Source organism: Opisthorchis viverrini (genome assembly GCF_000715545.1).
Source record: "Opisthorchis viverrini unplaced genomic scaffold opera_v5_243, whole genome shotgun sequence".
In the NCBI taxonomy this organism is placed as follows: Eukaryota; Metazoa; Platyhelminthes; class Trematoda; order Opisthorchiida; family Opisthorchiidae; genus Opisthorchis; species Opisthorchis viverrini.
In genome coordinates this window covers 718,579-730,230 of record NW_008751899.1, presented here as the reverse complement: position 1 = coordinate 730,230, position 11,652 = coordinate 718,579, and the positions used below count along the sequence as shown (strand labels likewise).

General features: G+C 40.2%; 1 protein-coding gene across 1 annotated transcript in view; it reads left to right on the top strand.

The window, feature by feature from the left end:
• Positions 1-6,325: 6,325 nt before the first annotated feature.
• Positions 6,326-11,652, top strand: part of T265_14693 (hypothetical protein) — a gene marked incomplete at both ends in the record, with an annotated part of 55,709 nt that continues 50,382 nt past the window's right edge. The window contains 2 exon segments of the mRNA XM_009174812.1: positions 6,326-6,662; positions 11,538-11,609. Of these exon segments, the coding sequence (XP_009173076.1) occupies positions 6,326-6,662; positions 11,538-11,609 (409 nt within the window).

The following is an 11,652-nucleotide window of genomic DNA, read 5'->3' as shown; positions in this document are numbered from 1 at the left end:
CGTTACTGTAACACATGCAACTCAACAAAGAGTCACAGCTGGATGCATGCATAATGACACTTATTTCTACCTCTGTGTTGAACCAGACGAGGTGTCCACTATAATTTTTTTATTTAAAATAGCTGCACTATGTGGGCAGATGCAGTGTTTAAAACATCTGCGGAAGTTCGCATATTAAAAGCGATTTTCAGAACGGTATAAGAATGTACGATGTGAATACGAACCTGTTAACCAAATAAGACCAATGATGGAGAATGCGTGAGAACTTACTGGTGCTCTAGGATTCTTGGAATGAGAGACATTGGAAATGGAAAAAATTTATACTTTAAATCGCTTGATGACGGCTTGAAATAAAACAGAATGCACTAAATGTCCAGTGATTCGATTTCCATAAATTCTCAACACCTCCACACATTGCGCTCCCATATGTTTCACCAGCATCCTAAATTTTAAGGAGCCATAAATTACATATAGTCGAGGTAGTGCCACATTATCTGCGTTACTGTGGATCACGGACATCGTCCAGTTAAAGTACTGGTTGTTGAGTCTCGGAAATGGTATGATGCACTTACAACAGACTGGATTTTGTCTGAGTACATTCTACGGGTGACTGAATCGTTGTGTTACCTTACAAAGGGAATGCAGAATTTTCTCAACTGAACAGGCATTTTGGCACGATGAAACTCGTGGGTGCGTTGTCTTTAAAAGAAAATACTACTGCTTGGTCAAATGGATGAAGAGGTTTACAAGGAAGAGAGTTTTTATTAACAAACTATGGGGATTAAAACCTTTATCAGGCTGGTAATTTTCTTCACTTTCTAACAAAATTTTGGTAACGGAGTTTATAAAGTTTTTTGAAAATGCTTTTCTTGCAGAATGCACGGCATAGAGACTGTATTATGATGGCGAATGAGTGATCCGCGCGGACAAAAATTAACGGCTTCAAAGCAAATAGAATCGCTACTAATGATAAAAATAACAAGAAACGGTAATAGGTAACAATTTTCTTGGTAGAAGAACAAAGTGGCTCAAGATTCTCAAATGCTTGGTATCCTGTTACAGCTGCTATCTTCCATAAACAAATTTGGGCAAAGACCTTCAGAGAAACATAGGAAAGTAGTTAGCGGGTGGGAGACTGACAACTGTTTTTTGGTCCGAATGACCTCTTACCGCATTGTTCAAGGATATGGGTTAAGTATCCAATCAGTTTTTGAGCAAAGAAGACTGTCCAAGAAAACTGGGGGGAGTCAGTGATATTGTCTATTCCCAAAATGGGGTTTGCAATGTGTATGGTGACCATAAGTGGTTCAGATTGACCCGCGTCGTAACACGGCTGCATGCGTCGTTTTTCCCTCGGCTTTTGCTAGCTCGGGAAACAGTGACTCGGGAGCAGCAAGCGGAACTCCGGCCCGTTAGGTGTTGCTTTGACAAAATTTTACTTCCTGTCACGTGTTAGAGGAACGTCCTACAGGCAAACGGTACACAGAGTCAGTGTTCTTAGATTTCAGAGGCGCACATAGGACCTGTGAGAGCTTACGCAGAGCTTTACAAAAGAATCCGTCAAAGGTATTCACATTTCCATTCCTGTTTGACTATAAAATCGATGAAATAATAGGAAAAACACTGGAAATAGTGAAAACCCTGGTGTTTAATTAACTTTTGGCGACAACGTTGTCGATATGGAATGTGCAAACGATATCGTTCTCGTTTTCGAAAAGGAAGAAAAGCCGCAGTTGTTTTTGAATAAAGCCACCAAAGTCTCCGCATCCTTCAGTGTGCAGTTTGCAATCACAAAGTGTAAAGCTGTGCTCCTTGGCGTGCAGTCACTGAACACGCCACTTACAATCCGGGGAGAGTCACTCGAAGTTGTGGAGTGTTTTAGCTACCCTAAAATTGTGTCAGTTCAGATTGTTGTTAAGTATCCCGATACGGAACTTTGAGTGACGCGTAGGTTCAACAATCCCGAATATCAAAAGGAAGAATTGGGTTCGTAATTCTACGGTACTATTACGCAAAGGGTAAGTAAATGTGTACAACAAACCTCAATTGTTCACGTTCGTGGCGTCAACACGTTCACAAGTCTGTCACTGACCGGCACAGTGCAGTGTCAACGTCCGCACACCAAACAACGGCGAGCGGAATGACGGCTCAGAAGCGTGGGTTGTAGTCGTTCCTTCCGACGACGGTCGCGTGATTCTCATTGGACGTGCGATCACGCGGAGCCCATGTGAAAACATGTCAAGGCAGGTCCAGCAAACGAGACACGAACGCACTTGGATAAGTAGGTCAGCAGCGCACATTTACGCACAGACACACATGTCAATGTACAAGTGTCAGAAAGGACGGCCTCTGTGGCAAGGTGAGTGGCGGGTCCGAATAAGCAAAACAACCGGAGGACAAAAGTACATAGGCGGGGTAAGCAGATGAATGGGGGAATTATCATTAGATCAAGTTAGATTCAACAATTGTTGTGTGACAGATGAGGTCAGTGCACGATTCTCCAAGGTTAGTTTTGCGTTTTCCTATTAAGGACACCTATGGTAATAAAGTGGTATATCCCTGAATATCGAGGGAGGTAAGCCTCAGGTTACAGTGTGAATTGTTTTGTCCTTTGGATGTGAGACTTGGCCATTTCTAGCAGCGAGACTGAAACGTCTTCAGCTTTTCGATAATCGTTGTCTCAGAACGATAGTCCGTGTGAGTTAGTGTCGGCGAATCCTTGGCAAGGCAATTATAAAGTAGGGTTTTTGTTTTCTCAAAGGGGGCGTGCATCAAGAAATGTGTCTAGCATCAGAAGCTGCGTTGTTTATCCCACCTAATGTGCTTGCCGAACTATCCTTCACCATATAGTGTGTTTTTCACGATCCCACTCCGTGGCAACGGAATGGAAGAGACGGATAAATTTCAACCCATTAGAATGGTATGAAAGAGATTACGAAACATTTGGGCACCCTCGGTGCTAATCACCTTCCAGGCTGGAGACTGCGTGATCCCCACTGCACCTAGTTGGAGACACAGCAACATATGGCTTCTGATTGATGTCAGTGGCGTTCTTGTTGTCATTTCCTATCCAGATCGTCTAAATGAAATGCCTGGAGTTTTGGGCACCTGAGCATAACTGCATTACACTGGCAATAAGTCCCTTTTTCATCCACTTTCAATGTTCTTTTCAAAATAAGGCCTTCAAGTAAATCATGGTTGTGCAGCAGTAGAGCATTAGTGTTGAACACGGATATCATGCTCACGTTGATGATGATGGTGATGATGATGAACAAGGAAGCCATGAAATACTTAGTTCTTTGGCGAAGCAGATGACAGGAAATGAATGAAACATATGTTGTGCTAGGGTTACGTATACGGAGGTTCACCTACTAGAGACAAGACGCCAAATTTCATTTCACCTTCGTGAAAATTGTTGAAAGTTATTCAAGTGGAATGTATATCTAATGTAAGGTCTTTGGTTTTATGCTATACGGCAAACATCACTTTTTCGGTTAAATATATCCACGAACATGCCAGTACTTTATTTTATCGACCTCACCAGCTGGAAACACACGTAGTGTTTCTAAAAATTTCCTTACAAACGGGTTTATCCTCAACTCCACGGCAGAACTAGATTAACATGCACTAAAAATTTAAATAGCTGATAAAAATATCTAATGGTCACATAATAAAGAATTGGTGAACGACATGGTTTCTTTAGTTTAGAAAGGGCTGGTCAATTCTGCTGGAGGTCAAAAATTTTCTCAGTGAATACAAACATTACGCGTGTTCCTTAACTCACATTTATCAAGGTCCCCTAGTGAATTTTCACCACCATCTTCTTGATATGCGGAGTCGAAATGAAGACCATCATGCACGTTTTGTGAGTTTATAAATGCCAGAGCGGATTCAAACAGCTCCAAGTTCATAGTGATAAAGCGTGTTTTACAGGTGCATTCAGCGAGTGTAGACTAGTGAGTCGGTATTAACATGATTTAAACTGAAATTGGCGGCATTGTTCACCATATTCCCGTAAAGATATGTGTGCTCAACAGTAGAAAAATCCGAATAACTTACTTTTTTTGGTTTCCTCCCCATTTTATTGCTATCTCCGTTTCCAGGTACATGGAAGTCCTCTGTGGTTTCGAACAGTTTACCTCCCCTTTGGAGAGAACCGTTAAAAAAATTTTAAAACCTTGTTTTACGGCGGATCAAAATTTGTTCAACTGTAAGAATGTGTAACATAGTTAACGTGTTGCTTCGAAATGTACATAGTCCGTGGGCGGGATCTGACGAATAACAACCTAATGTGTTGATAATCATGAAGACAGTAGTCAAATTTTCCCTTAAAGCGTTTGATCCTGATTGGGATTAATGAGATTCTTTTTCCTGCTTTCTTTTGAGAACAAAGTCTGGGTATATCACTGTCTCACGTTAGTTCATAGAGAAAGTAGGCCAATGTGATTCATTGGCCCAAACTAAGCGATAACATCTTAGATGATTTAAATTTTTGAGGACGATCACATGTCATCCTTAAATTTTGCACTCCTAATGCGGAGTTCGTTTAGTTTCTGGATTCGGGCTTGTGTTATACAGCATGTGTGCTTGAATATATGAATAAAGATGCACCTTTTACCAACAATGTTACATTTTAAATACTGACTTTCACACTTCTTCATTTTTTATACTTTTACAAGTGAACTAAAGTATTACTTCTCACCGGATTACTGGATGTCGTTGGTTTGCAAGCAAGGAACACCTTAGATGGAGTAGTACCAACGCGTGGTTTATTGAATCTGTCCTTGGATCCTTATTTTTTGGTTAGCTTCTTACTGGTTAGCTCGTTGCCAAAGTGGCGCCCAAGGTTTCACACAACACCAGAGCATGACTGAGTTTACGATAGCTCTTGTCAATCCAGCCACCTTAACCGCAGATCTCATTGTGTCTTGCAAACTTCCAAGAAACCCTTCTGCTTGTTCCTCACAAAATTGTCAGACTAACTCAACCCTTTTTAAATTTCATTCACAATATATCTGGTAAGCAACTGTTAACTCCGAATTTCATATTTATAGACGAAAGAAGTCAGTAACCGTGAAAAGCTGGGATATATTAGGAGTGCGCTTTGAATTAACTTGTCAAATGACGTCCGGTTATCGTGCTGCTCATTCATCGCGAGACCCACAAGTGATAATCGATTAGCGTTGGGCCAAAAAGCGTTTGATCATTTAATAAAGGGATGCTAAATTCTGAATATTAGATTCTTTATTGGAAAAGGCAGTGGTGTAGATGCACTCCCACTCTCCAAAAGTTCCCTCTGCTTGCATTCCGCATATATTCCTTTTTTGCTCTCCCCTCACACCATCGGTAAAATACATTTCGCAGGACATTGAACAGATCGAGAGGAGAAAAACCAGTTATTGCCAGCTTCGAACACAATAGATAACAAGATAACAACAATGACAGTGCAATCCAGAATGGCGATAATTTGAATTGCATAATGTCATTTATCCGTGGCAGGACTTTTCGGGGGGTTAAAAAATCGTACCTGCTTTGAAGGAATCGCATATAATGTGATCAACTTAGAAAAAACTGTGATTCTCCACACCAAGTATTCCACAGAACAAGCTTCCTTTACATGTAGTGGTCTAACCCGATGACTAACGTGGTTATCTGGATTTACACCTTGTTTGCACAATTACCTCTAAACAATAACATTAATACAGGAAAAATACCCTGGATATTAACAATTCCAAATGGCCTTTCCTGGCGATCTTTGGTTACCCATCGTGGCAGTATCTCTGAGAATATTCTAAGTTCTGGAGATCCCAAACTGTTTACTTTGTCAAATAGCTTACGAACGATTGCTTAAGGTCTATCCCATTTGAGCTGGATATAGCGGTTTGCTCATCGAAATATAATGTGTTACATTTTCCATTCCACCCTCCATTTCTGCAAAGCCTTCCGTAGCAAGTAATTCAAACTGTGTTCTTGTGGTTGCCCGCGTAGAGGCAACAGGTAAGAAATCATTTTTCGATGAATTAAGCTGAATTACGCATTTTTGTCGCCTTTCGGTTGCTGCTATTATACCAAACTCAGAAAACAAACAGATCAGAATTTGGAGATGGCCTACATGCACATAAACTAGGTATGTTTATCCCGCACCTGTTGTTGATCATTCACTAGAAGCATACGGTTAGTGCATTCTTGATGAACATGGATGCAGACAGGATAACCTTAGTCACGGCTGATTGAGAGGGTATTCCAGTGTATGTATGGTGAAATGTTTATTTCATCCGGCCAAGAGACCCAAACCCTTCTTAACTATCTTTTTACGTTAATTTAGATAAAGCTGCGTGAGTTAGAAAAACGTTGTGCACTACAGCAGTTGCTCCAGGAGGAAGTTTTACTGGAGCTGGAAGGTGCGAGGAAACGAGAACGCTTGACGGAAGCAAACGAACAACTCTTCAGTTCAGCAGATCAGGCCTACCGATCTACCCTGGCAGATTTTAGCAACATTTCACTGTCCACCAGTGGACTAGCAAAGGTTGACTACGCCAACTATAACCGGTCGACTGAAGCGACCGACTTTTCCTTAGGCTCTGGAAGCACAGGTTCCACAACACGTGTGAATATCAAACGGTGCGTTCTAGGGAGTGGCCCTGTGGCTGTTGGAAAACCCGGTGAGTTATTTGTGAAGCATCCGGTTATTCTTTTTAGGCCTTGCTTATAAGACACTAAGTGCGTTCTGTTGTGGATTCGCGTTATCTTTTAACACAGCAACGTAGGAGATCAGATTCCAATTTCTATCACAACGCCCTAAACTAGGTGCACAAAAAGCATATCTTAAGTCTGTTATGGTCAATGTATTTAGTTTCATACATAAGTCAGAGCAACTTCTAATTGGAATGCACAATCCACGAAACTCATCTTGATGCAAAATAAATGTAATGATGTATTTACTGTACCCTTGAAGAGTCAATAAAGCTTACTGCGAATAACTGAGCCTTCATCAAGAATCTGATTATATACGCGGAGCACCTGAATGGTTTTGACATTGCATGTTTCAGAATCTCATTGTTCATTTGTGATAAGTGTTCTATGCTATTCAACACAAGCTGGGTATGCATGCCGAACGATAAAGCACTCTACATAATATTGTGTACAACCTTATGTTCCGAAAAGATGTCTCTACTGATAAACAGTCGATCTTTGGGAACAGTTCAGCTCAGCAGAATGTCAATTCTTTGGAGATGCATTGCAGTTTGGGTATCCGAAGCCACCACTGCTCAGTTCCAGTTAATCTTTTCTCGTGTAGTTGCAATTTAAAATTATCAAAGTCAATATAAAGTTTGTGAAATAGACGCCACTTTGTTCTCTTGTGTGAATAAAGCCCACAAAACAAGGCAAAATCATGAAGCGTTAGTGGGCACTACAACTTGGAAAGCTAAGCTTATTTCGTTCAGCTTACACGCGAACCCCGTGTTATTCTGAATTCCGAAGTCTTAAGACCTACTGTTAGTTAATTTGAATGCCATTATCAACAAATTTGAAAAACCTTTCGATATTTTTCTGAATAGAAGATTTTGTATTTCTCATTTTGAGGAGCTTGATCATGCTTTACTCCGAGTAAGTTTTAATAGACAGAACAAAAGTTGCAAAACACGATCGGCAGGGACACTTAATGAGACTGCTAGGTTTACTACAAGCTGAAATATGGTATTCTTCATATTCAGGAACAGCAAGCCAGGAAATGAGAGTGGATGATTTTGATCCATAAGTCAAGATTATTTGGTTCAACATACCTGAACGGGTCGGATACATTAAATCCATCTGTAAGTCGTAAACAGCAAGGCGCCCAACGGCATCTCTATTTTTTTCAAAGCTGAAGAAAGAAAACAATTAGTGAACTAATGCTAAGCCATTTTGGTGACTCCAAACATTCAGTTTGCAGTTTTGAAATTGCAGCAGTTCATTCTGCGTGTACTAGATAGGTTCGAATGTCTTTCTGAAAAGAAAGTTGGGGGCTAGAATGCAAACTCTGTTTATTTTTGTTTTCTTAACAGAAATGCTAAACAGCTGATGAAAGTTTTTTTAGATGGTTTGAAACCTGGACCATTGTATCGAAGGGCGCCACAGATTCCTGTTGCACTTGGCGCTGATAGGGATATCTGATACCGTTGGAACCAAAATACAAGTGCACGTAAAAAGAGAGCTATCGACGCCTTAACCAACACTCGGGCAGTGTGCTTTTCAGTGTTTTGTGTGTACGTAATTAAGCACAATTTATTCAAAAATTGCTAAAAAGAGTATCTAAATTCCAGAATCGATACGCACGAATGCTCGGTCCATATGAGTGCGACAATATTATGATGAATTTAGAGAAGTCACAAAAGGGAGGGCAGTAACTTGCCACCAAACCACTCTTGTTCAACAGTCCGCGCTCTGTCTACCAAGGACCAGTCTTTTTATTCCACTCCAAATAAGGAGACGATTTGGTTCAAATTTCGCGGCGTATCACATACGCGCATTTTGTGCTGTGCTGGAGATCTGGAACTCCCTTATTTAACATGTAATGCTTGCGTGTTACCACTACTTCACCAGCGTTTGTTGGTTTCATTTCAGTCACCAATTCACATTCGATAAAAAAAGCTAGAGCTGATACTGGCATCTAGACAGCCGTTACTGTACTGTGACAGTTATAGTACTTTAAAATGATTAAAGGTTGAGCGTACAGTAGATCACCCCATAGCATCTCAGTAATCATGTAATGTTCCGATGAATATTGGGGACATTTTGAACACTTACCTGGTTCTGAGATTATTACTACGGTTGACTAGGTGTAGGCAATTGCTCACATGCACGGTATAAGAGCTACCATGCTGGCTTCTTACGCTACAACAGTGTTTGTGGTCACATGGATGCGGGAATATTAAGTATATGGCAAATGCAGTTCAGAAAAGATTAACGGTTCTATCCTCAGTCCATTATTTGGCCGCTTCTAATGTATTCTGTTAGCAGGTTAAACTAACTCCGCCAAAGACTATTCGATATCCTCAAAGAGATAAATATACTGCATTTCATTCTTGGGATCGATTTGGTTGATTAGTTTGCCATTTGAGGCCATCTGGAGAACTAGATGACCACGTAATTCAGTATACAAACAATGATTCGATTTTTACAGGAAACCATTCATTTTTAGCCTAACATATAAAAGACCAGTCTATTTGCTGTCTGCGTCCGATTAAGAAACAGGACAGACTCAAAATTGGTGTTAGCGTACCCTGGGTAACATTACATTACTTTTGGAGTTATTTGGGTGATCTGTTCGGTTTTTATTCCAGACAAGTCATATGATTATCAGTTGCGTAAGCACCTTTATTTTAGGGTATTTTAAAGGAATGAAGTGACTTAATGTATGTATCTATCAAGATTGGTTAGATTATGGTTCCCAGTTAAGCTGATAACATCATGTTTTTAATATAAACGGGTCTCTTCAGAGCTTCGACTATGTTGCATACTTTCGTTTTATAATTTCTGACTTATTCTTGGCATAGCTGTATGCTTTTCTCATGGTTGTCCTGAATAGTAAAATATGCTTCGTAACACATGTTAGACGGAGCAGCTGTCAACCTTTATATCCCGTACAAAAAAACAATACCTTCATAGCCTGAAATCGACGTCTTGGTCGATAAGTGGAATTCAGCTTGCTGTATTTTTGTCTGATGATTGTAGCGAATCTGCATCCATTTTGAGGAAATCGTGCATTGGCACAATCTCATGGTACGGACCGCAGCCATCAAGTAATAAAATAGAAGAAACTCAGCTTGGGATGTTTTTAAATTTTGCTTTCTGCTTTCGTTTGACATTTTCTTGTTCCCTGAAAGTGTCATAACCGGTTTTACAAATTCGGAGTCACTATATTTCCAGAAATCATCCCCAGAACTTCTACAGAATTGTGGACATATCGAAGATTGTACGACGTAATACGTCATAAACAGTCTGAATGAAAATCTGAATGCAGTGGTACAGTAAACACATGTATACCTGCAGTCCGAGTGATATTGATAGGGCAACGGTTGGCATAAAAACCACATTAAATGAATTGAAAATTTTTATCCAGCTCGATAAAGTGCCTCCAGTTTGCTTTCATCGGATTCCATAATTTCAGAGCTCAAAATGCACACCACTAGTGAGCCAGACTATGAGCGAAAATGTACTAAATTGCCTATCTGTATTGGCGACATCTCAGGTGAGAGGAAATCTTGAACAAATCTGATGTGAATGCGAATTCCGAGCACTGAACAACTGCTAGCATGTATTTATACAGTCTGTCTTGAATTTTTTGGGACTATTTAATTCTGAAGATCTACCAAGGCAATTTGGGGACTTTTGCTTATACTTTTACAAGCTTAATTCCAACAATTATCCGGGATTCCCTAGAGTGCTACTGCATGAGTTATACCACATCCTAAAATATACTGAACTGCAGAAAACTGACGATGACCAATAATCCCACTGCAGGAATCACCATTTTTGAGCTCATAAGTCCAGGATTTTCCATTAGGTATATTCTACACTTGCACAACGAGTTGGAATTGGGTCAAAGTAATCACTGAGTTGAATAGCTGGTTGACCGAAAATTAAGCGAATCGCATTTACATCTTCTGGGTAAAACATTGTTGAAATGTGTCAAACAGAGGTTGTCAATTCTCTGCGTTAAAAAGTTATTCAAGAAATAATGTTGCAATTCTTTTACCGACACCGTTGAATAAAACTCTGATAGACATCCATCAGGCCTACCGTGAGTGGTTAAGACCCAGTGCCCTAGTCACCAAATTTTTGTCCATCGTTCATGGTGATTGGGCGTCCATGTAGATGTATCATTTGAACAAGCCTTGATTTACAAATTAGGCTAGGTTGACGAGAGGTTCAAATAAACGTGTTGTTTTCAATCAATTGGAAAAGGTTTGGAACCGATTTGGAAATCACCGTTTCAGAAGGGCTTTGTAAACAAACTTGTTGTTTGTGGCCATTTCTCATTTTAAAACCCGTGTTATTTGCAGCTGTGCGGTCATCTGTAGATATTTGTCAACTAGTTGCACGAATGGACGTCGATTGTTAAAAGAAGGCAACAAAAGTACTTCCATGTTTGCTATTGCGGTGGTAATTTATAAAATGTTTATGATTCACGACTTGTTATTATTAATTTATGCAGAAAGTGCATCTTCCGGATGGTCCAACTAGGGCAGCGCCGTGCTTAGTTCTGGCTAGGATACATCAGTCAGGATTAAAGCGTACTTTACTTTAATTCGTTAAATGCAGCCCTTAATCGATTTTTAGTCTTCCATCTTTTGAGTGTGAAATCACTTCTGATCGAGGAGCCAAACTAGTGTCCAATATGCCGTCTGATAATCACAGCACAGCAGTTGTTGTTGTACTTGCTACCAGCTGCATTGTATTCCATAAGTTCGAATAACTTCATGCCAAGTTCTGTTTTTCTTTACCAGCATCAACGATAACCGTACTGAATAGACTTACTTTCCTGTACCCTACAGTGACTTCTGATGAACAAGATCCAAACCTTGTGGAACTGTTTCAAACTTCAGACGAGCCCTTTGAGATAAGCGGTAAGCATTTTTGCTAAACGTCCACTGGATGCTTGGCTTTGCT